Source organism: Spinacia oleracea, chromosome 4, assembly GCF_020520425.1.
Source record: "Spinacia oleracea cultivar Varoflay chromosome 4, BTI_SOV_V1, whole genome shotgun sequence".
Classification (NCBI taxonomy): domain Eukaryota; kingdom Viridiplantae; phylum Streptophyta; class Magnoliopsida; order Caryophyllales; family Amaranthaceae; genus Spinacia; species Spinacia oleracea.
Window position 1 is genome coordinate 186,045,345 of NC_079490.1, and position 26,903 is coordinate 186,072,247.

Below are 26,903 nucleotides of genomic sequence, written 5' to 3' on the forward strand. Positions count from 1 at the left end.
ATCCAAATTGTTTTGTATTTGTTAGTTTTAATTTCTATTGTAGATGTCGTATGACTATTTTATCAATGAACTAATTTTTACCTTCAAAAAAAAAGGTAAAATTAAAAGTTTGACCATTTCAACAAGCTAATCACTACAAGAAATTGTATCATTAACGACGAGAAATTTGCTCAAGGTTAAAAATCGTTGATTAACGGGGGATTTTATATTGTGAACCCGTTATAAAAGGAGGTCGTCATTAATGAAAAATCTCGTCATTAACCCGTCGTAAAAAAATATTTGTGACGGTTGTTCCCGTCTTTGTTTAGTTGTTAGCCCCGTCGCAAAAAAACTTATGCGATGAGATTTTTGACCCGTCGTTATTAGATTGTCATTAAAGATACAAATTCTTGTAATGATTGGGAGCCGATATTTTGGATAATAAAAAATAAAAAAATAAACTAATTTTGGAAAAGCTCGATTAATATATTAACTTTTTGCTTTAGAGGTTTGAAGAATTTGATGAAAATAACTATTTTGTCCCAGTAACCTATATCATTTAAGTAAATACAAAGTATCCTTAATTATCATTTTACACATTAAACAACAAACAACTATTCAATCAGTCAGTCAAAACAACGAATAACTAACAGTTAATCAAACCACCTAACAACTAATTTTCAAACACGACCTACATTTTTTGTACTCTTTTTCTGATGTCTTAGAACTTAGAAGGTAGTAACGACCCCATAATAAGAAAAATGAGAAATGAAATTAATATATGATTTTTTAACATACTTGTGGGCGATATAAAAATAGCACGAGTAAGTTTTGTTTTTGCTGAAGTTTTCAATCGATAAGGGTTTTAAATAACCCGTAGCTTATATTTGTAATTTTTTTTTTGTTGTTGTATTTGTAAACTTTATTTCAATATATATATATATATATATATATATATATATATATATATATATATATATATATATATATATATATATATATATATAGATAAATAAATTAATTCATTGATAAAAAGTCATACGACATCTACATAAAAATTAAAATCTAACAAATACATAACAATTGAATCAAATAAAAACTTCCTTTCACCATAGCTACGATCGTAGTATATCAAACATTCTGTATACCCTCTTTTATATCGCTGAGATTTACAGCCTTTATTGACGAAGGGGTCTATAGATCTGTTGTAGCCGTGACAAATATGATTTCCGTCTGATTCGTCTGATTGTAGTCGAAAGATTGACATCCTCTTCGATCCCGCATAAATCTTTACCAAAGAAACCACCTGAACTAAACTAAACACACAAAACTTAACTAGAAACAAACCCACCATAGGGTACTTACTAAACTGAAACAAACAACCCACCATAGGGGTACTTAGTACACTGAAACTATGTAGTTTTATTGAGATCTAACACAATAACACAACAGAATTGAAAGAGAAGGGGCGAAAATAACCAAATTTCAATTTATATAAGTTTAAGCCAATGTCAAAAAAATAGGGTGATGATAAAGGTCGCAAGTTGCGACAATATTTAGTTGTCGCAATCTTACGTGTCGCAGTTTAATTGGTACATATAGGCGACACGTATGCTATGAGTCATAATAATATTTTTACTATCAATGCAATATATTTACTATGAAAATATGTAAATAAGGTAGTCGATATAAATAAGGAAACAAATTAGAATATTAAGATTTTCCTAGCTTTTTTTGAAACATTTAAAGTAGGATATATAAATTAAATATTTTAGTTTCCAATTTAATCATGACACATAAGCATGTCATGTCATCATTGTGACACGGCTTAAAGGTTGCATGTTGCGACCTTTATCATTTTCGAAAAAAATATATGTTCAATAAACTTATGCGCCATAATTGATTGCATAAACTACGTACGAGTTCGCAATCTAAAAATGTGTGGTAGTGTACGTAGTTTATGCAATCAATTGTGTCTGTTTCTAGTTATTTGTAAGATTATATATACAAGTTCATAAATCGTAATGCTTTTATTTGCTGTCAAATTCTATGATAGAAAGTGACCTTAAAACCTTCATTATTGTTTTTGAATTCTTCTTTGTGTTGTTTTTGAAGTTTATGTAACATAAATTCATGTTGGGTATAAAGTCCTATCGTTGTCTAAAGAGTTAAATAAGATATCATTGTTTCTTGTTTAGATAGTTTTCTAATGAATGGACAAGAACAACGAATCTTACTTATTTTTCTAAGTATCATATATTCATATATAATTAACGGGTTTTGACTGATAGTGATCGATGCTACGTAAAGATTTAAAAATCGAGAATAAAATAATGAAATGTCACATTGTAACATTCTCGCCTAATTTATATCCCATCGCATAAACGACTAGAAACATTTCTAACAACATGCTATTTAATTTATTTAGTACGAGTAATATTATCACGTCACTTTAACCGACGCATGATTTTATGCAATTAATTAATGTTAATACGAAGTGGATCATTGTTTTTTGAAGAACGTGAGTGGAAATTTCTTTTGTTTGATATTTTTATAGATACTCTGTAGCATGAAAAGTTGTCCCGATAAAAATGGTCAAGGTCCATCCATTTATAGTAATATTTCAAGAAATATAACACAATTTTGTAAGAAACGCGATGCAATTAAATAATTTGGGATAGAAGTAATATATTACTCTGTAGGGATTAATAAAGTAATATGATACGTAAAGCATTTAAATTCCATTCTCATAATTTTTTTTGAGATATATAATTTGAACTCCATTTATTAATTAAAATAAAAAGTCATATGCGTAGAAAAATGTAAGAAATAGAGTCAAATGTTTGACGAAAAGAACAACATTGCTTTGGTGAAATGAGCGAATCAACGTCCCCGCGCGCATGTGTAGGCTGTTTGTTCTTCTCACTTGGATTTTTTTTTAGCCCACACTCACTATCTACTTTGACTACAATTATTTATTTTATTTGGTCAGTGTGAATTTAATAATTGAGATGATAAATAATTAGAAAGCATAAATCTACATTTATGTCATAAATGTAAATGTAAATGAAAAAATTTGTGAGAGAGTCATCCCCAAAAAAAAAAAAAAAAAAACTTATAGGGGTTGCCTCTTAGCTCTAAGAGATACGAAGTGAGTATAATTAAGAGTGTGTTATCTTCGCCTAAAAGTAACTATTGAGTATAGGAGTGTGTTCTTCTTGCCTGTAATTTACTGGACCTGTTTGAACTTGTACCGTAAATATTTATTAGACTTGATTGTATCTGATTGGGAACTTGTTGAATTTGACTGGAACTTATTGGACATGAAATTATTTTTATAAGGGAAAAGAACACACGTACCCTAAATGTTATACATATAAAATATTCAGCACATATAGTTCTATAATGTAAAAGATGGTAGTGGGTCGTGTCCGACCGTGCCTTGGCCTGAATAGGCAGAACCCACACCGAACCCACGTGCCCTCGTAAATTTGACGTGGTCATGACTAAGACTAATTTCACATATATATTTAACTTGTTTAGTCCTGTGGTATCTTATCATATTTTTTCATAAAAATTTAAAATGTGGCTCAAACACGGGCCACAACTTCATGCCCTTACCGCGTTGTGATTTGGACCGAGCCGGTCTAGTGTCATCTTTAACAATGCCTATTGATAAAATTTTGCGTCAATCGAATATAGTAATTCTTAATTTTGTAGTTTTATTGTCTTTCATTTAGCTCTTAGAAGTTAGGACAATAAATGTATACGTATAAAATCATACATAAATGGTACTCCTATTACGGAATAGTGCTTTTTTTTTTTTTTTTTTTATCTTAACCTTATAATGAAGTTTGTTGACTATTTTAATTCTCGTACATGAGTACAATCATTCGACCACGAAATGGTAATGAATTTTGCCTCATTAGGTATAATTATTGAGCTAAGCACATGGCCGGACCAGGCCAAGATCGGGCCAAATAAAGATCCATTTAACCGATCTTTGGGCTTATCCAGATGGAAAAAATCAGGTATATTAAGGAACGAATAGTTTTCGGATCGAGTTTGAATAAGGATCCTCTTCGTTTCCTAACAGAAACCGACAATCAGGGGCGGATCTTGAACAGTTTTACGAGGGGGTCGGTAGAAAAAAAAATTAGCAATATACTATGTAATTATACAATTATACACAAAATTTAGGGGGGCGTAACTAAAAATACACTATAAAATTTTCCGAACGGGGGCCAGGCCCACCCCAACCTAAACAAAGATCCGCCATTGCAGACAACAATTGTGAGAGGAAGGGGGGAGATTTTTTTTATATATAATTAGATCAGGTATCATCATTATTAGGGATGGCATTCAGTCAGAATCCGACAAAAAAAATCGGTCAGAATCCTATAGGAGGTGGAGTTTGTGTAAAATCTGACAAATCCAACCCGAATCCAATTACTACTGTCACTTCATCAACAAATATAATAGAAGTACATTTATGTGTTAAAACTCTTTTTTTTACTCCTCTAATCATTACTTTGACTCTTAATATCTCAAATCGTGTGCAAGTAAAAATTATAAAAATTAATATTTAGAAAATATATATCGATACGAATCTAACATGACCTCACATGACTAAAATTTTCTTACGTACGAATCACAAAAAAAAAGGCTAAAGTCGTAGTATGAATAGTGTAAAAAACAAATGGTGCAATATTTCCGGAACGAGAGAAGTATATATTTTAAGTGCTAAAATAATCCGAACCCGACTCAATCCGACCCGATATGAGACAAACTAATCCGACACAAATCAAATAAATACAATTTGAGTTCGAGTCCGACTTAAAAAATCCGAGTTCGAAAATCGGATATGGATCGAGTTCGTACAATCCAACCTGATCCGACACATTGTCATCCCTAATCATCATTACGAAAAGAAAAGGGGAGGATCCGGACACAAATTAAACGGGCTTTGCGGGTCAATTGACCCGATCTTTTATCGGCTCTAGTGCGTATAGGACTACTCATAAGTCATGAAGTGATGATATATAAATTGGTTAAATAATTTGTGTTGAAGAGAGGGTGGCAAATCTTTTCAAATGAGAAAGGAAAGGAAAGTGTTAAAAGTGACGGTAGAGAATTAGTGAGGCCAAAAACCATGAAAGAGACCTTCATTTGTCGACATTGCACTTGTCTATTAATTCCCATAAATAATTATCCTTCTTTTACAATCTTTTGGTCAAATCGTTAGAAATATGGCCATATCATCACGTAACGATTGTTACGAGTCACATATACTCCCGACGTTATCGAAATAATGATTACACTTTACCTTTTTACGTTTCTCAATGAAAAACTTTAAATAGCGCTAAATCTCTGACTAATTTATATATGTGCATAGTAAGACTAATAAAAAGTTCATATCTCGAAAAATATTGAGACAAATGATACAAGATTGTTTACGTGTAAAATGAAATAAATGGCCAAACAACTCAAACTAGTGGAGAAGCTATATTGGATCATGGGTGGATGGGTGGTCCACCGACAACCCAATAAAAACAAAAAACTATAGGAATTTGTTGTTCTTGTCAGTTTTTACGACGGGTCAAAAATTCTGCCGCAAAAGCTTTTTGCGACGGGCTAACATCCAAACAAAGACGGAAACAACCGTTGCAAATGTTTTTTACGTCGGGTTAACGATGTGATTTTTCATTAATAACGACCCCTTTTATGACGGGTTTGCGACAGGAAATCTCGTCGTTAATTAACGATTATTGTCATTTGGCGACGGGATGTCCCGTCGTTAATGATACATTTTTTTGTAGTGTTAAAATCATGGCTTTGCTGCTGGATCAAACTAGTTAGTCCCAAAATTAAAACTATAACCATTATTTCGAAACGGAAGAATATACCAATTAATTGTTGGTTCAGTGGTGATTGAGGCTGAACTTGGTAAAGAGTCCCGTGTTCGACCCCTCGCAATAACAATTGGAAGGAGCCTGAAATCTACCCACTCAGAACTCACCCCGAATCCAGATTATCCCTGTATGAGTAATTGAATGGTTTTGTGGTTGAGGATCGGATGAGGGTTTATGGGTGATTGATACATCACACGAATAGAGTTATTTCAAGAAAAGTGTTTGCTTGTAGCAAAGGATTTGATGGTAACTTGATTGTTTTGGATGAAGCATGAATTTACGGGATTCCTCTTGGGATTATTAAATGTCATTCAAGTGGTTGGTTGGTATTCCTATTCTTTCATTTGTCTCAACTTTCACATTCACAATTTCACACCATGCCATGCACTGTTACTGCCTTATTACGCAAGGAATGTTGCAGTTTTGCACCCTAGCTATGCCCTATATATATAGTCGGGAGCGGAATTTCGGCATATTGTGATGTGTTTCAAAACACATCACAGGGGTATTTTGTGTACCATTCATTAAAAAGAAAGTACCATTTCATTAAACGAAGTACCATTACGATAAAAACATTTACCATTACGATAAAACATGTACCATTACGATAAAAAAAGAGTACCATTCCGAGTAAAACATGTACCATTGAAATTCAATGTATTTACAGAATTGCCCCTATGATGTGTTTTGAAACACATCACAGCATGCCGAATTTACTTCCTCATATATAGTCATATTACTATTAATAGATGTTCAAATTTTTACTCCCTACGTCCCGGAATACTCGCAATGTTTTTACTGGACACGCTTGTCAATGCATAACTTTAACCACCAATATCTTTAACTACATATTATAAAAACTTATAACATATTAATTTTTTGAAAATATATACTTTCTCCGTCTTTTAATACTCGCAACGTTTGGACTTTTGCCACTATTCATATAATCTACTTTGACTATTCGTAGTGTTTTTTATATAAGATAAAACATAGTCATGTGGGATCTTGTTAGGTTCGTCTCAATGTGTATTTTCAAAATATCAACTTTTTATAATTTTTGCATAAAGAGAATTTAAGATATAAATGATCAAAGTTGTGCATTGGCATGCGTGAAACTAACAAACGTTGCGAGTATTAAAAGACGGAGGAAGTATTAAGATGAAGCCAACAATATATTATATACTAACCTTTGTTTTCTTATACTTAAAATAAAATAGGGTCAAATTAAGTAGATTATGTGAATAGTGCAAAAAGTCAAATCGTTTCGAATATTCCGGGACGGAGGAAGTAGTCAATAGGACTAATTGACATTGATTTTCATTAACTTATTGATTCATTCTCTTCATCTTATTTTATTAAAATCCGAATAGATTAGTTCATATCAAATCAGAGCAAGCCTTTAGATTGTTTAAGTACTAATTAAAAGATTAAAGGACTTCCATCAAATTCTTAGTCAATAGGACTCATTGAGATTGATTTTCATTTAACTTATTGATTCATTCTCTTCATCTTATTTTATTAGAATCCGAACAGATTAGTTCATACCAGATCAGAGCAGCCTTTAGATTGATGTACTAATTAAAAGATTAAAAGACTTCATCATCTCAGGTCTTAAGTTCCTTCCATCACCGGCCAAAGAATATGAGTCATATTGAGATAGTTGAGTCCTTCAACCAATAAAACTACTTTCAATCCGAAAGTCTAAGACCATCCTTAAGTGTTGTAACGGAAGCAAAGAAAGATTAAATAACGTAAATAAAGAACGTCGAGATTTAACGTGGTTCACTAACAATGTGTTAACCTACGTCCACAGGCAGAGGGGAGGAAACTTGTATTGATCTTGAGGAGTGCAAATTACAGAATGTGACTAGATTATGACATAGAGGGTTTATATAGTACTCTCTAGACATATGCGGAAAAGCCCAGAAATAGGCCTAAAACAGATAACCCTAGTCCAGAATAACAGATACCGTAAAGCAGCGATATCCCCGTACTAGGGCGTTGCAGTAAGAGCCTTGACCGATTCAAGACATTATTCTAACATTAAACAACTAAATATCTTACACTACAGAGCGGTAAAAAGTAAATCGTCTTAATCAGGTGGATGTTGTGATGCAATAACCCGGCCTAATCATTTATGTTATGCCACCTTTGCAGGTAATTTATACTTCCTCCGTTTCTATATAGTTGCAACACTTTCTTAAAACAGAAACATCACAATTTATGTCACACCTTGAATTCAATGTTGTACTATGTGGTACATAAAACGCCAGGCTAATGTTGTGTTAGCTACTATTTGCACCCAAGTCATTAAACATGTCATTTTGGCCTACTTTTAACTTGCGTAATTAAAAATATGTTCTAGTCTCATAGGTTGGTTAAAATGGTTAATTGGTTGTTGTCTATTCATAAGAGGCAAGTATATATGTTGCGGTATGGGAAAGCATGATTGTGAGAGATTAAATGTTAGCTTGTGGATGTAAATGCAATACATTTACTAATAATACGGTTTGGTGGATGTTTAATCACTCACATTAATGTTGTATGTTGTTAATGATTGATATCTAATTGTGTCACTAGTAGGTGGACTAGTCACCTTGGTAACCCACCTAGTACGCAATATACTATGCATATATAGTACGTAGTAAGTTAGTAACTAAAATCATAGTTGAGTTTCAAACAATAAGTTAAAGTAAGTATAAATAGGAGATAAAATTTGATGCATAAAAAAAGTTTAGAAAAAGGAAAATTTGTCAGAAAGAACCTTTTAAAACACAAAAATTATAAGAAAGGACCTTTTAAAAAAAAAGTTGTGAAATAAGGCCTAATTGGAATTTTGTGTTGTGAATCAGGACCAAATGTGATTTTTCGGTAGTCAACGACTACTTTCCGGCGTTGACCGCCACGTGACACGCACGTGTTTCATTTTAAACAAATTTTCTTTTTTCTAAAACACTTCCCTCCAATTTTTTTCCCCATCCAACTAACTTATTAACTTAAAATAAAATAGAATCTCTCTCTCTCTCTCTCTCTCTCTCTCTCTCTCTCTCTCTCTCTCTCTCTCTCTCTCTCTCTCTCTCTCTCTCTCCTGTTCTGCTGCTCTTCCCCCATTTTCTTCTTCATTTCAAGCACGAATTTCTTCTCCTCAATTGAAATCAATCAAATTCGCACAACCCAATTGCTTTACGGTCCTTTTCGTACGAGGTAATACTAAAAGCCCCAATTTTTTTGTTCTCATTTCTCCAATTTTGGGAATCTTGAAATTAGGGTTCTTTAGCTTAATTTTTTGCTGATTCTCTTATACAGGATGAATTTGACTAAGAGAAAGGTTAGGACATGTGGATGTGGTAAATGAGGTGAAGAGATTGCCATTGATGAGGTGAAGAGGAAGGAGAAGCAACAGAGTAGTGAAGAGAGAGAAAATCAAAGCTTTTTTTTAAGGGGGTTTCTGGGTAGTTAGTAAAGGGGTGGGGGGAAAAAGGCAAATTTGCCAAAAATGACATTTTATAACTCAAATTTTGCGAGAAAGGAGCTTATATAATTTTTTTTGTGAAATCACACCTTAATATAAATTTTTTTGCGAGAAATGACCTAAGGGAAGTTTACGGCATTGAGTGAGATTTTCCGGCCATTGACTTACACGTGAGAAGCACGTGCGGCTAAAGAAACTGATTTTCCCGTGTCTTGAATTTTAAAACTTGATTTTATTTCGATATTTTTTTTCAACTTTAGGTTTTAAAGCTTAGAAATTTGGAGGAAAATTGGGTGTGGTTAGCAAAATAAAGCCACACGTGCTTCTCACGTGCAAGTCAATGGCCGGAAAAGCTCAGTTAATGCCGAAAACTTACTTAGGTTGTCTTTCGCAAAAAAAAATTACATTAAGGTGGGATTTCACAAAAAAATTATATATAAGGTCTTTTCTCAACAAAAAAAAATTTACATTAAGGTGTGTTTTCACAAAAAAAGTTATATAAGGTCCTTTCTCGCAAAATTTGGGTTATAAAAGGTCATTTTTAGCAAATTTGTCGGGGAAAAATGGAAAGAAGTGTTTTTTTTAAAAAATCGTTTAAAATGAAACACGTGCGTGTCACGTGGCGTTCAACGCCATAAAGTAGTCGTTGACTACCGGAAAATCACATTTGGTCCTGATTCACAACAAAAAATTCCAATTGGGCCTTATTTCACAATTTTTTTTTAAAAGGTCCTTTCTCACAATTTTTGTGTTTTAAAAGGTCCTTTTTGACAAAAATAAATTGAATTAAAGAGAGATATATTAATGCTTTGTTTGGTTCAACTGAATTTGTTTGAAATTAACTTATCTAAATTTAATTGAACTTATTTAAAATTATCTGGATTTAACTGATATTGCAACTTATATAAACTTAATTGATACGGAAAAAGCGTAGCTATTTCGAACTTTGATAAGTTCATTTCAGTTGAACCAGGGGCGGATCTTTGTTGTGGCTGGGGTGGGCCTGGCCCCCCCTCCGGCCGAAAAATTTTGTAGTGTATTTTTAGTTACGCCCCCTCCCCCCAAAATTTGTGTATTATTGTATAATTACATAGTATATTTGCTTAATTTTTTTATACCGGCCCCCCTCGTAAAACCGTTTAAGTTCCGCCACTGAGTTGAACCAAATACAATCTAGCTACTTCGAACTTTGATCAAACTAGCATAGACCTTTTGTTTTAACAATATTAGAAGAGTCCTCACCTTTAAGAAAAATCATAAGCTGTCTTTTTCCTATAAAATAGCTAGCTTTACACTAACTAATCTCAATCTTTCCATTTTTATTTAGGATAATCTCACTAATGAACATCCAATATTACAACAATATAACCAGACTGTCATACAATATTTAATTATCTGTAAAGGTCTCAAATAAACAAAGATTTAGAATCATTACAAAGCCACTACCCTTTGCTAAAATGAACTAACTTAATTTTATAATAAGTCAATAATTAGTTTCTTACTTTATACTCTATTACTAAAGCGCATTTCATAAATCATTCTATATTCTAACTTTAGACCGTCACACATGGGAAGATCTGCCCATTTAGCCTCAAACCTTTTATTTATTTATTTAATTTTAATTCATACTTCTATCTAAACTCTCATTTCATTTCTTTTAAAGAAAAAAATATGAATGATGCATGTATTTAGACACAAATTAATTTTATTACATCAAAAGTTATTTACCAGTAGAGTTGGGAATGGGCCGGGCTGACACTTGGGTTGTCTGATCCCAACACGAGCCCGTTGTAAGTCCAGTACGGCACGAAAGACACACTGATGAGTTATGGGTAGTTCATGGACATCATTTTAAAAACCTGACACGAGAACGACGGGCCGACCCGCTGATCCTTACACGAGCCCGTTGTAAGTCCAATGCACACGAAATACACACTAATGGGTTATGGGTAGTTCATGAACATCATTTTAAAAAACTTGGCACGAGAACAACGGGCCGACCCACTGATCCCAACACGAGCCTGTTGTAATTCCAGTACGACACGAAAGACACGCTAATGGGTTATGGGTAGTTCATAGACATCATTTTAAAAAACTTGGCATGAGAACGACGAGCCGACCCACTTGTTGGGACGCTTATTTTTAACTGATTAACAAAGATATCTTAATCTAAAAATGTGAGGGCATGCTAGCACGTTACTATTCGGTCCAACACGACACGTGGAACGAACAATGCATAAGCCTTAACCCTTCGTGCGAGATAACTTTTTCTTAACCCGTTTCAAACACGACAGGGCCCGACACAACAACTATCTTTCCTTTTGAAGAGGAGGGGTTGGAGTATTAGATTGAACACGCAACATATATGATTATGCAATGTTTGTTGAAATATTTTTCCTATTTCTTCTACATTTCCACCCTTTTGTCAGTGTGAAATCTGCCAGAACAGACTTCCCCCACCACTCTACTATATCATGGGTTTTCAAAATTACTTTAATTTTCTTCAAAAAAATAAAATATTAATTCTATAAAATTTTTAAAAAATAAAATAAAAACACCCCCCTCCCCCCCCCCAAAAAATCCAACACATTTAAATACTTGGGTTGTTGAAGCAAGTTAGCAACTTTCCATATCTCTCTCTCCTCTCTTCCCCTTCTCTCTCTAAAAACTCACATCTCTAAAAACTTTCTCTCTCCTCCAAAAATGGAGTCCTCAAGTGATGAAGAAAAGAAGATTAATGGACACCATCAACAACAACAAGGAGGAGGAGAAGAAGAAGAAGGAAACACTCCTAATAAGAAGAAAAAGGGTGGTTTTATTACCATGCCATTCATCATAGGTAAATTAAACTTCAATTAATTTAGTTTTAATTAATTAATTTGAATTATGTTTTAAATTAAACTAAATTAATGCAGCAAATGAGTCATTTGAGAAGGTAGCAAGTTATGGATTAACAGCAAATATGATAATATATTTGATGAAAGATTACAAGATGAGTTTAGCAAAAGGGCAAAATGTGTTGTTTCTTTGGTCAGCTGCTTCTAATTTCTTGCCTCTTGTTGGAGCTTTTGTTGCTGACTCTTATCTTGGTCGTTACCTTACTATTGGTATTGGCTCCATCATCAGTCTCCTGGTAATTGCCTAACTAAATTTTGAATTATTACTTAATTACTCGCTTTGTATTTTGAAAAGAGATACACTTTCCTTAAACGATAGTTTTTTTTTTTTTTTTTACATGTTTTGGTTCTATTTCCAATTATATTAATGTTTCTTTTTTTGACATGCTGTGGTCTTTACTTACTCACGTCATTTTTTTACTGTAATAAATAATTCACCTACTACCCCACTTTCATATTATTTTAGTTAATTCAATTCACTCTTCTAAAATTATAATTATGTGCCGGTCAAAGTGTATCTCTTTTTAAAATACGAAGAGAGTACAATTTTTTTTTGACATGTTTTAGTCTCCATTTTTTATTATATTAATGTTTGTCTCTTTCTTTCTTGTGATCCCGCACTTACTCACGTCATATTTTACTATAATAAATAATTCACCCTTTACCCAATTTTTATATTATTTTAATAAATTTAACTCATTTTTTAAAAATTACGTGTTAATTAAAGCGTATTTTTTAAAATATGGAGGAAATAAGACTAAAATCTATGTAAGATAGGTTGCATGTTTGAATTCTCCTTCTCAATTGTACATTTTGCATCTTGTTAGTTGCCTTGGTTAACTAGTTTAATAATTTTACTAATGATAATTAACGTTGATAGTTGTCAAAGCACATGATGTGTGAGTGAGGAAGGTCCACAGTACTATATAAGTCGCAATTATTTGACTTTAATTTTTAAAATAAAAAATAAAAAAAATATTTTTTTAATAATTTTACTTTTTATTTAAATGGTTGATGGCTAAATGTTCACATGGGTATGTACGCGTATGGGGGTCCGTGGTTTTTGTCCTAAATAATTAACAACATTTTGCATCCTTTTTTTTTTTGAACTTTTTTCCACCTTGTTGTCCCCTCCCTTTCTTTCATTTTCCTTTGTGGGATATATTACTTCTAATTATTTTTGCTTCATTACTAAACAATTAATTAACTAAATTCCAAACCACAAAATGGCTAGGAATATAAATTATTGCAATTCCATTTTTTCAATTTTTTTTAATTATTTTTGGTGACGATGGTGAAGGAATAGCCAATTAGAGGCCACACATAATTATGCTTGTATTTTGAGCCACTAAGATAAAAGTTACAAATAGGGAATTCGAACTTGTAATCTATCGTATAAGACGCTCTTAATTTAATTTTTTAATCTTTAAGAAGTCTTCGGTCTGAACTAAATGAAAGCATTGACCAAAACATAGTACTAAGGCCCTGTTCTGTTCGACTTATTTATTTATTTTAGACAAAATAAGTTCAGATAATTTCAGTTAAGTTCAGATAATATAATTTCACACACAAATAAGTTTGTTTCAGACAAAATAGGGTCTTTTCAGATAAAATAAGTTCAGATAAGTTCAGTTGAATTCAAATAAGTTCGGATAAGTTCAGTTAAACTCAAATAAGTTCAAATAATATAAGTTTAGTCCAATAGAATAGAGCCTAGTAGTAAAAAAAAGTTACCGGGGTGTAAGTTACTTATTTTCCCTTATTATTGGATACAAAAGGGGACATTATAGTCTTTTTCGATGGTGTTAGTGAAGGAAATAATTAAACTAGACTAGTCTCTAACATAAAACCAACTTATCAAAATTCTTTGGGATGATTAAGAAAACAAATCATTACTCCCTCCGTCTTTTTTTTATTTTACGTTTGGTATTTTGTACGCGTTTTAACGACTAATTAATGTGCATTGAGATTCTTTCAAGGTACGTTTATTTATAATATTTTCACTCTTATCAAAATTCTGATATTGGGAAAATGAGAAAAAGTTAATGGAAAAGTGTGAGAGATTAAATGACCCAATGGATTTAATTGGCTAAAATAATAATTGGACACAAATTTTGATAGAATATTAAATCATTTATGTGATAATATAAAAGGAAATGTAAAGAATATTTTGGAACACCCAAAAAGGAAAACGTAAAAAACACAAAGAGACGGAGAGAGTACAATTTAGAAGGTGTTACCATTTTGATGATTGTACACATAGGTGACAACTCGTATAGCATAAGGTAATGCCAGGGAAACAATGCGAATGTAGCACTAGAAATGATGAGAAACAACTCATTATTATTATTATGAAAAATATACTTGTATTTTGTGAAGAAAATCTTGGGAAAGAAAGAGCAAATAAGAAGATGATGATACTATATTCTTTCGTGGATTCCATTTAGTATCATAATTGAGTTGGCTCACAACTCGAGATATTAACAGTGAGATGGAAATGAGGACATATCACATATCTGGGTTTTGGGACCACATCATTACCTGGCTGTTTTGCTTGCTTCACTTAACTAAATTATGCTACTCCATCCGAATCTAAATGTTATTCCCGTTTCCTTTTTTAGTGTCCCAAAATAATCTTTCCATTTCTTTTATTTCCTTTTTAATCTCTTCCTTGTAATTTTAACTTTGTAATTCTATTGGTTTATCAATAAAAAAACCTTGTAGTCTCATTAGTTGGTTTAAGTTTGGATGGATTAATGAGTTGGCATTTTTATTCCTTAAATTCTATTGGTTCAACTATTTTGTTTTCTTGTGAAAATGGAATCAAAAGGCAACAATTACCCATAAAACTACATTAATAATAGTTAATCTTATAATGTTTCTTTTTCCTTAATAACAGCGTAAAATGACAAACGGGAATAACATTTAGGATCGGAAGGAGTATGTTTGTATCATTATTCCATTAATCCCATCTTTTCATATAAAATGATGCCAATTTGGAAAAATTATCACATTTTTAGTTATTTATTGGTTTAATCATGTAGGATGACTCCACTGTATTTCATTTTGGGGAGTTTGATATGTGGGATTAGAAGTTTGGGGGTTAAAAGGTGGGAATGAGGGAGGAAGTCTGTTAAAAAAAATGGACGTAAGTAACTCGTATTGGTACTGATTAGTGTTTTATTGGTTTACTAATTCAAACCTGATTAGAATTTAGAACCAATAAGAGTCTCTTGCATTTTTGGCACTGTCATAATGGATGTATTTGGTGACTTGTGTCCAATTTGGTCACAAGTCATTTGACGTTTAGAAACCATCAACAATGAGGTTGGAATTTGATAGCAAATCCCTTGTTTGGAGAATTATGGAAATAAGTTAGGAATATACAACAAATTTACCATATTAACCTTACTACTTTCTTTCTTAAACAGGGTAATTTGGTATTTTCACACATTAACCAACTCCCATGTAGTATCAAACATGAGTCAAATTCTAACCCTCAAATCCCACATTTTGTTGTTGTCAATTTTCAAAATTAACATAATGAGTAGTATAAGTATGCTTATATTTTCAGTTTGTTATTCAACCTAGATCATATGACTAGTTTTTCTGGTTGATTGTTGTAACACAACTACACAAGTACATCCAACATGATTTTGCATTTACAAATTAAGATCAATAATATCATTGTAAAAACTGATTTGAGTTAATCTGATCCATATATATGACTCAAAAAATGCAGGGAATAACTCTTCTATGGCTAACAACAATAATACCACACACAAAACCCCCACCATGCAACCCTTTATCCACCCCCAACAACTGCAAATCCCCAACATCAGGCCAATACGCGTTCTTATGGTTCGCCTTACTACTAATGTCAATAGGTGCCGGTGGTGTACGGCCGTGTTCTCAAGCATTTGGTGCCGATCAAGTCGACCAAAGAGAAAACCCGAAAAACAGAAGAGTTTTAGAAACCTTCTTTAACTGGTATTACGCTTGTGCTTGCCTTTCCGTTGTGATTGCTTTAACAGTGATTGTTTACATTCAAGATCATCTGGGTTGGAGGATCGGATTTGGAATCCCAGTAATTCTCATGTTCTTGTCTGGTTTAGCCTTCTTCCTCGCTTCTCCATTTTATGTGATAAATAAGGTTAAGAAGAGTTTGTTTACCAGTCTTGCACAAGTTGCTGTTGCTGCTTTCAGAAACAGGAAAATGGCATTGCCACCTCAAGGATCAAGTGTGCAGTATTATATGAACAAGGATTCTACCATTACTGTCCCTAGTGACAGATTAAGGTATGTTTATTGACTCTTCTGTTTATTTTCTTCAGGTTAAAGCTCCCTAAACTGTCCATAATCTTAGGATTAGACCTGTCAAACGGGTCAGTCGGGTTAATTCGGGTCGGTCACTTTGGGTTTGGTTTACAAATGCTTGTTTAAGATTCGTAACTTTTGGATTTGGGTCGACCCAACGGGTTTGAGAAATTCTAAAATGCGTATTATATTTTCATTAATTTTTGCGATAAACATACAAAAAATGCGCACAAATTAACAATTTTTTTTATACAAGTTTATATTTATTCAAATTCAACCATAAAATGGCGTATAATCTATGCTCTGTTTTAATTCGACGTATTTTGTCTGAACTTATCTGAAAACTTATTTTATCTGAACAAAACTTATCTTGTTTGAAATGAACTTATTTATGCGTGAAAATGTATGGAAATAATTTAATTTTTTCGAAATAAATTTATCTGAACTTATTTTATTTGAAATAATTCAAAATAAGTCGAACAGAACAGAGCCCTAAACTAAAAACATATTACATCCAACAGTAGTAACAACAACGCGTTTATTGTGCTTAAAATTTCTTATAATCTCATTATTACTATAAATACAACGATTTTCATTTAGTCGGGTTAAAAACAAGTTATGTTATTACTTTTCGAGTTATTCAGGTTCAACTAAAATCGGGGTTACAAGTCACAAAATCTTGTTCAAAATCCAGTATTTTCTGGTCGGGTTTCGAGTCGGGTCGATTTTTGACAGGTCTAGTCAGGATTTTATCCTTTGTTGGCGGATCAATAATCTCACCTATTTGTAATCTATGTCTTTTAGGTGCTTGAACAAGGCATGTATCATTCAAGATCCCAACCAAGACATAGGTCCAGATGGGTTAACAAAAAATCCCTGGAAACTCTGCACCGTTGAAGAAGTTGAAGAGCTAAAATCACTCATAAGAGTCCTCCCAATTTGGTCAACCGGTGTGATAATGTCCTTACACACAAACCTCGGTTCATTCGGTCTACTCCAGGCCCGAACCATGGACCGTCACCTTGGCCCGAACTTCGAATTACCAGCAGCTTCCTTCGGCACATTCATGATCATCGTGATCATACTATGGATCCCAATCTATGACCGTGTACTCCTCCCAATCGCATCGAAAATCCGTGGCAAACCAGCTCACCTAGGTGTAAAACTCAGAATGGGAATCGGTCTCTTTTGTGCTTTCATGGCAATGCTTGTTTCTGGAATTGTAGAACACATTCGAAGAAGACGAGCCATTAACGAAGGTTTCATCAACAATGGTGAAGGAGTCATCAACATGTCTGCATTCTGGCTTATACTATCACATGTTTTCAGTGGTTTATCTGAAGTTTTCAATGGGATTGGACAAACAGAGTTTTACTACTCTGAAATGCCGAAAAGCATGTCGAGTTTGGCGACGTCGTTGTTCGGGGTTGGGATGGCGGTTGCAAGCTTGTTAGGGAGTGTGATACTGAACTTGGTGGATGACATTACAAAGAAAAGAGGGAAAGATAGTTGGGTTTCGAGTAATGTTAATAAGGGTCATTATGATTATTATTATTGGTTAATTGCAGTGATTTGTTTCTTAAATATACTGTATTTTGTGTTCTGTAGCTGGGTTTATGGGCCTGTTGAAGAAAGGAAGAAGAAGGTTGTTGATGAAGAAGAATTGGCTATGTTAAGGAGTACAAGTCAGCATCAAAAAGCAGTTGTAAAAGAGGACTTTATTGGTGTATCGAAATTAAATTAGTTGTGTGAAGGTTTGATGTAAATTTGGTAAGATTATATATGAAATGGAGGATGGGATTTGTTGTATTTAGTATAAGTAAGTATGATTTAGAATATAGGTGATTGTTGTGCTTGATCAATGACCAAGTACTTTTGTTCTTAGAAATGTGTTTTTTTTTTTTTGAGATTTTTTTGTGGTTGTGATGGAATTTGAAGTTATGTATATGTAAGTAATTGAGGTATTACTATTTCTCTCTTTTAACTTCGTTTTTAGATTCTAATGAACACGTGTTTAAATTTTAACAGAAGTTTATTAATGGATGGAAAAAAAATATTTAGGACAACTATTCTCCTATATGGGTTCAAATCTAATCATATCTATGAAATATCGTCTTTCCTAACATGAGAATAGCTAATAGATTGAAAATAAAGGCTCAACGATAAAATGTCATCTAAAACAAAGTTAATATCCGAACAAATGACATCCTTCAACATATATACAAGATACAACAAATAAAATTTACTCCGTATCAGACGATTTTCTCATAAAATTACACATTTTCACTCACTTATTTTTTTATTCACCATTTTTACACTAATCCACCAATACGCTTTATAAAGTACAACTTTTTCTTACACTTAATCCATTTTTCTTTCTTCATCAATACACTTATACAACAAACTAAATAAGTGGATACACTTACAAATTTACATTTTTTTACAATAAGTGGATACTCGTACATTGTGTGTTGTGTGTTGGAGGAAGTAATTTCGGCATGTTGTGATGTGTTTCAAAATACATCACAGGGGCATTTTTGTAAATAAATTGAATTTCAATGGTACATGTTTTAATCGCAATGGTACATGTTTTTATCGTAATGGTACATGTTTTAAGCGTAATGGTACTCCGTTTAACGAAATGGTACTTTCTTTTTAATGATGATACACAAAAAGCACTGTGATGGGTAATCACAGCATGCCGAAATTCCGCTTTTGTTGGTTGTGAGTTTGTGAGCAATTATTTCCCTGAAAAAGCGGAAGAAAGACCGAACGATGAGATGATGTGATATTGTGCACGTTTCATTCATTCATTCCCTCATAACCCGGAAAACAAGGCCCAATAATTTCTACACCTTCTGACATTTGACAAGCCTACTAGTCTAAACACAGACTAGCCCATTCTCCATTTACCTATAGCTTATTGACGTGACTTCCCTGGGCGCAATTTGATAACTTTCTCACAATAATTTTAATAAATACGTTAAGATAAATAGAATTAAGTTGTTAATTTTTATGTTTAGATATGGTCCCCAATAAATTTAGTGTAGACCAGGTGTATTTAAAAATTAGGGCAATCGGTCTGTTTTCGAATCGAAAAAATATAAATTTTAGGTCTTGTTCTTTTTGGCTTAATTTCAGTTTCATAACTTATTTGGCAGTTTAATTTAGTTCAGTTCAGTTCAGGAACATTCAGCTTAGTTCAGTTCAATTCAGGAACATTCAGTTCAGTTCAGTTCAGTTCAGCTCTAAAGAACAGGGCGTAAAGTCTTTAGTTTGATCTAAAACCAAATTTGAATCGCATCGATTTTTACTTAAAAAACATATAAATAAAAACCATTATCAAAAAATAATTTTCATCTTTAATGTGCTGCCATGTTGGAAAGATTGCAATATTATGAAAACTATATTTGGATTGTAGACATTGAGCAACTAGTTTCCTATGTTTATTTTTTGTTTTATATCCTATTTTGTTGAATTATTTTTTGAATTATAGAAATAAGTTTAAAACTGGGCTGATCCAAATTTTAGGTCAGTTTTTAATTCGGTCTAGATATGGTCAAATAACAACCGACCCAGTCTCTGAATCTTGAATCTCCGGTCTCCTGTGTTTAGACCTGTGAACACACTACACACCTAATTATGAACAATATGAAACAACTTAGGCTGCGTTCTATTCACCTGATTTCCACTTATTTTTCCTGAACTTATCTTATCTGAACTTATCTGAACTTATCAAAACTTATTTTAGTTATAAATTGTACTTGGCGAACCCTTATTTTTCCTGAACTTATCTTATCTGAACTTATATGAACTTAACTGAACTTATCTGAACTTATTTTTCTTGAAATAAGTGAAAATAAGGTGAACAGAACATGGCCTTAGGTAGTGGAGGGAGTCAAAATCGCAGTCAGGCATGTATTATGAAATACATGCCATGGGCTTGTTTGTAATTTCTCAGCCATTTTGAAATTGTTGAATAGTCAACCCCGTTTGCCAACTTGGATCCTATGAATACCATTTTAAAATATTTAGCACCATTTTTGTGATATTAATACCACTTTATAAAATTTAGTACAAAACGAGTACCATTTAAGGAAAATGAATTTCATTTAAAAAAAAGTTTAGTACCATTTTTGTAATACCAATACCAACTCAGCAATGCCAAATCACCACCCCGTTTTACAAATTTACAATTCCGTCATACATTTTCCCCCAAAAATATTTAACATTTACATTTACCTTTTTATTTAGGGTTGGCATGTTTTTGCAAATACATGCCAGGCATGCATTTGGACTTCCTCTTAGGTAGTGTTTCTCTTCACCTGAATTTCACTTATCTTATCTTATCTTATCTTATTGGCCCTGAACTTATCTTATTTTATTTTATCTTATCACTAGTAGAAAAAACCCCTGTTGCAACCCCCTTGTTGCAGCGTACATGTAATAATACGCTTCAACAACCAGTAGGTCAACGCGGGTCAAACTTTATAAAGGGTTGTTGCAGCGTACAAATTAATTGCCCGCAGCAAGAGAGTTTTTTGCAGCGTACAAAATAAAAGCCCCCTGCAATAGCCCATTTATTTTGCAGCGTACAGATAAAAGCCCGCTGCAATAAAAAAATTTCGCTGCAAAGCTAATTAAGAAAAACATTTCGGATCTCAAACCTAAGGACGCTCATACTCCCTCTTCTTCCCTCAGCTTTCCCTGCGTACTCTCTCACCTCCTCATTCTTCTTCTTCTTCATCTGCTCTCTTTCTCTCTCCTAAATCCCTTCTTTCTCCGCCTGAACCACCACCTTGAATTCTGTCGCTGCCCTACCCCCTCCCATCGTCATCCCCGCAGTTCCTTCACTCCACCACACTCAATTTTACATCTTATCTTTCGCTTCAAGAAATTTGAAAGGGGTGACGTAAAAAATGGGAACCCGAGAAGTGTACGAGGAGAAGCTTCGAACTGGAAATGTGTATCACCATGATCCCACCATTAATCCTGGCCTCGGCACCCCTCGCTGCCCCCGTTGTCTCTTTCTCCTCGACTCCGATTCTGTATATTCTCTTTGACCCTTGTTAATTTTTTATTGTTTTATTGTTTTTCTCTGCCTTTTTCTATGCACATAAACTGTTCGATGATTTGTCTCTCAGAAATTTCTTGCATTTCTGACGATTTCCCTTTTTGGGTTTCTTTTTGATTTAGAAAAATGGTGAATGGACAATTACTTCTGTCTTGCACGATGCTACAGCTGTGGTATGCTCTCTCTCTTTCTCTTTGCTTATACCCAGATAAGCCTTCGAACTCAGCCGCCTTCGAAATTGAGGAGGTATAGTTTTCTAACTTTTTGTATTTGTTTTTCCCTAATTTCGTATTTTTAGGGTTTGCTTTCAGTCAATTCTTGATTTTCCCCTAATTTCGTATTTTTAGGGTTTGATAATATAAATTATTCTTATTCTTATTTTTTGTGTTACTTGATCTTTTGGTGATACCACATTACAACTATTTGAGCCACGCATCTCAAAAATATACGTTGGTAAAAATACTTCTCTGCGATAATGATTATGTTGAAACTACTGTTGATTTGAATCTTTAAGTTTTAAGCATGTCCCTTTTATGTTAGTTTATTTTTAATGACTTCGCAGTGAGTCTGTACTTCAGCCCCTCAACCAGTTGCCTCCTCCAAATGTCAAACGGGAGCTTATAATGCTTTCTTTACCGGCAATAGCTAGCCAGGCCATTGATCCTATGGCTCAGCTGATGGAGACAGCTTATATTGGCAGTTTAGGTTGAAATCTTATTCTTTATTTTGAATTTAAAAAAAACTTTGTTTTCTCTTATTAGTATTCCGTAGATTGTGTCCTTCGGTTCTTCTGGGGCTGTTATAGCAGCAGCTTCAGAAGAGAGAAAGCATGAGATGTAAGGTTAAGAATACCTTTGTTTCCCAGAGCACTATTCCCATTATGCTCATCCCTTTGATTCTTGGTGGCAGAATCGGGAGGCTTTGTTGAATATTAAGGTCTTAACTTTGAATAAATGATAATCTGGGAGGGAGTTTCCCTGGTTAGATGTTTCTATAATGGTCACACATTCACACTTGTAACATTGAATGTGCTAGCTGACTATTTGGTGGGTGGAAAATTATGGCTTTGCTAGCAGTTGTAGCTATGCCCTCCTGTAAAGTTGGTTATATCCTCACTACTGATTTGTATCTAATCACAAATCACGATCTATAGATAATTTGAAGTTGTTCTTCAGTATGTATATCTTGATTTGTCAAAAAATAGAATGTTAAATTTCTGTAAAAAGACTGGGTTTCTTTTCTAGGTAGGCATCCATCATGTATGTCTTTTGGCTTCACCATTTATGTTAATGTGTTCATCTTTTTCGCTTTACTTTTCTTGGTAACTGATGGATTTGGCACATCTGCGTTCTTCTTAGGTTCCACTTTTCAACATAATGAACAAGTTTGACGGGGAGACCATAACAGAAGTCGTGCGTCCTCAAATAGCTAGGATGCGATATCGTGTAACTAAACTGCCACCTTACATTATTGTGCACATGCAGCGTTTCACGAAGAACAACTTCTTTGTTGAGAAGAATCCCACCCTTGGTATGTATCATGTTGTGTCCTATTATTTTGGTGCTCGTGATGGGACTAGTCTGTGTCATCACAAAGTTGGTTTTTCTAATTATCTTCTTTATCTTCCTTTTAGTGCAACTTACCTTGTGTTCAACTGAAACAGTATTTTGTCAAACTTATACTTACCTTGTGTCCAATGTGTAAATCAGGTGTATACTTGCGACACTGTGTGCCTTTCCAGTTTCCACTTCTCTTATTACGTTACTTTTTTGACTCATTTGCCTAATTTTAAACTTAAACTTTGTTTTGATTTATGATTATCACAAAAGTTGAAGATTGTGAATAATGTGTGGGTTTTAACCAAATAGGAAAAGCTTCTTGGATTAATAAGCATTTGTTGTTGTCCAAAGATCCTGATTTGTGAACAATAAACCAAATAGGAAAAGCTACATATTTTCTCAGAGTATTACACTTATTACATGTTTAATATGAATAGTTTTAACTTTCTAACACTCATTCCAATCTACTTATGCAAATTTAAGGCTTGTTTGGTCGTTATAGGTCATATTAGGCTAAAATGAGGCTTTTTTGCTCCCAAATATGAAATAAAGAACCTTAGGACTCATTTTAAACATATTAAATGTTTTATATGATTAGTTTTAACTTTACAAGACTTAATCCAATCTATTTATGCACATTCATGACTTCTTTGGCCGTTATAGGTCATATTTAGGCTAAAATGACATTTTCGCTCCCAACTTTGGTCTAACGAACTTAAAAACTAATTTCAAACTTATTACATGATTCATATGATTATTTTTAACTTTTCAAGACTCAATCCTATCTATTATGCACATTTGAGACTTGTTTGGTCGTTATAGGTCATATTTAAGCTAAAATGAGACATTTTCGCTCCTAACCTTGAACTAAAGAACCTAAAGACTCATTTTAAACCCTTTACATGATTAATATGCTTAGTTTTAACTTTCTAAGACTCATTTCAATCTATTTATTCACATTTAAGGCTTATTGGGTCGTTATAGGTCATATTAAGGCTAAAATGAAGCATTTTCGCTCCCAACTATGAACCAAAGAACCTAAGGACTCATTTTAAACTTACTAAATGTTTTATATGCTTATTTTTAACTTTCTAAGACTCATTCCAATCCATTTATGCACATTTAAGGCTCATTGTGTCGTTATAGGTCATATTTAGGCTAAAATGACATTTTCGCTCCCAACTATGAACCAAATAACCTAAGGACTCATTTTAAACTTACTAAATGTTTTATATGCTTATTTTTAACTTTCTAGGACTCATTTTAGCCCATTTATGCACATTTAAGGCTCATTGTGTCGTTATAGGTCATATTTAGGCTAAAATGACATTTTCGCTCCCAACTTTGAACTTAAGAACCTAATGACTCGTTTTAAACTTATTATATGATAAATATGCTTAGTTTTAAGTTTCTAAGACTTATTCTAATCTACTTATACCCATTTAATTCTTGTTTGATAGTTATAGGTCATATTTAGGCTAAATGAGGCATTTTCGCTCCTAACTTTAAAATAAAGAACCTAAGCACTCATTTTAAACTTAATACATGTTTAATATGCATAATTTTAACTTTATAAGACTCGTTCCAATCTATTTATGCACCTTTAAGGCTCATTAGGTCGTTGTAGGTCATATTTAGGCTAAAATGACATTTTCGCTCCCAACTATGAACTAAAGAACCTAAGGACTCATTTTAAACCTACTAAATGTTTTATATTCTAGTTTTAACTTTCTAGGACTTATTCCAATCCATTTATGCACATTTAAGGCTCATTGTGTCGTTATAGGTCATATTTAGGCTAAAATGACATTTTCGCTCCCAACTTTGAACTTAAGAACCTAATGACTCATTTTAAACTTATTATATGATAAATATGCTTAGTTTAAGTTTCTAAGACTTATTCTAATCTGTTTATGCACATTTAATGCTTGTTTGATAGTTATAGGTCATATTTAGGCTAAAATGAGGCATTTTCGCTCCTAACTTTAAAATAAAGAACCTAAGCACGCATTTTAAACTTAATACATGTTTAATATGCATAATTTTAACGATCTAAGACTCGTTCCAATCTATTTATGCACCTATAGGCTCATTGGGTCGTTATAGGTCATATTTAGGCTAAAATGACATTTTCGCTCCCAACTTTGAACTAAAGAACCGAAGGACTCATTTTAGACTATTAGGACATTGTCATTAGTTTCTTGAATGTTAAAATGTGATATTTAATTTGTATTTAATCTAATGTTTAATTTAAATTTCTGTTTTTGTAAAGGTCTACACTCCGAGGATTGCGCCTTATGCGAGGAATTTGATGTGGTTCGTGAGCAATGGGCTAAGTTTTTTACCAACAAGTATTTATTATTGGCTTTAGCGCGCTTGATCGAGTTGGTTTAGTTGTTATAGAATAAATTTTATATTAAAATGTATGTTTATGTTGAAATTGGAACATATATTTAAATGTAATATGTGCACTTTGGTTTTGGGATATATAGTATACAAAACTCCAGTTGTTGTTTTTATATTTGTTATACAGGTTGCGTTATTCTATTATTGTTTTGACAGGTTTCTATATTTGGTGCAAGGCACTCTAGGTATCCCTAAACAAAATTAGAATTTTCCCGCCAAAAGTGCTTTTTTGCAGCGTACATATATGTTGTACGCTGCAACAAGGGAAAAAAATTTGGCAAAAATTCAGACTTGTTGCAGCGTACAAATAAATGTACGCTGCAAAAAATTGAGTAATTCAGACTTGTTGCAGCGTACAAATAAATGTACGCTGCAAAAAGTTGAGTCTTTTGCAGCGTACATATATATGTACGCTGCAACAAGTCCAAAATTTTGCCAATTTTTTGGCACTTGTTGCAGCGTACATCTAAAAGCCCGCTGCAACAAGTCCAAAATTTTGCCAATTTTTTGGCACTTGTTGCAGCGTACATCTAAAAGCCCGCTGCAACAAATCACTTTTTGCAGCGAACATTGTACGCTGCAACAAGTTCAGACTTGTTGCAGGCCCCCCAGTTGCAGCATACGATGTACGCTGCAACAGGGGTCTAAAAGCCCGCTGCAATAAGGGTTTTTTCTACTAGTGTATCTTATCTTATTGACCCTTATCTTATGTTATTTCATCTTATCTGAACTTATTGACCCTTATCTTATCTTATCTTATCTTATCTTATTGACCCTTATCTTATCTTATTGAAACTTATAGTATTACCTTATGTAATATTTACCTCACCTCACCTCACCTTATCTTATCTTATCTTATCTTATTGGCCCTAAACTTATCTTATCTTATCTTATTGACCCTGAACTTATCTTATTTTATCTTATCTTATCTTATTGACCCTGAACTTATCTTATCTTATCTTATTGGCCCTTATTTTATCTTATTTTATCTTATCTTATCTTATCAGACCTGAAATAAGTGAAAATAAGGTGAAGAGAACATAGCTTTATTGATAAGTAATCCGTGACCAGTCCCTTAAAATTTACACCATAGTATATTGTGCGATAGATAAATTCGTATTCCGTACGAGTTTAGGCAAATTAAATTTTCTTACAATTCAACAAAGAAATGGCGATTCTAGACAAATGCTCAGTAAGTTTTCTACTTGAATCATGTAAATGATTTCGATACACCCACATTAAGAAACGATTTTCCGTACTCAACTCACAAGACCGTGTAACAAAATC

At 33.1% G+C, this 26,903-nt stretch overlaps 2 protein-coding genes across 6 annotated transcripts; both read left to right on the forward strand.

Annotated features, from left to right (window-relative positions):
• Window positions 1-11,970: 11,970 nt before the first annotated feature.
• Window positions 11,971-18,561, forward strand: LOC110801773 (protein NRT1/ PTR FAMILY 1.2). Its single transcript, XM_022007190.2, has 4 exons — window positions 11,971-12,202; window positions 12,279-12,496; window positions 16,003-16,559; window positions 17,382-18,561. Exons 1-4 carry the CDS (start codon window positions 12,067-12,069, stop codon window positions 18,319-18,321), a joined length of 1,851 nt encoding a protein of 616 aa, XP_021862882.1. The 5' UTR covers window positions 11,971-12,066; the 3' UTR covers window positions 18,322-18,561.
• A 2,426-nt stretch (window positions 18,562-20,987) lies between these two features.
• LOC130472415 (uncharacterized) lies at window positions 20,988-25,729 on the forward strand. Of its 5 annotated transcripts, none has more exons than XM_056843296.1 (4): window positions 20,988-21,625; window positions 21,774-21,824; window positions 23,010-23,181; window positions 25,483-25,729. In XM_056843296.1, the coding sequence occupies exons 1-4, from the start codon at window positions 21,497-21,499 to the stop codon at window positions 25,602-25,604; spliced, it is 474 nt and encodes a 157-aa protein (XP_056699274.1). In that variant the 5' UTR covers window positions 20,988-21,496; the 3' UTR covers window positions 25,605-25,729. The 5 variants fall into 5 exon arrangements, 2 of the variants coding, with proteins under 2 accessions (XP_056699274.1, XP_056699273.1); XM_056843295.1 differs by having other exon boundaries at window positions 20,993-21,625; window positions 21,774-21,897; XR_008932632.1 differs by lacking the exons at window positions 20,988-21,625; window positions 21,774-21,824 and adding exons at window positions 21,908-22,104; window positions 22,214-22,356.
• Window positions 25,730-26,903: the final 1,174 nt, after the last annotated feature.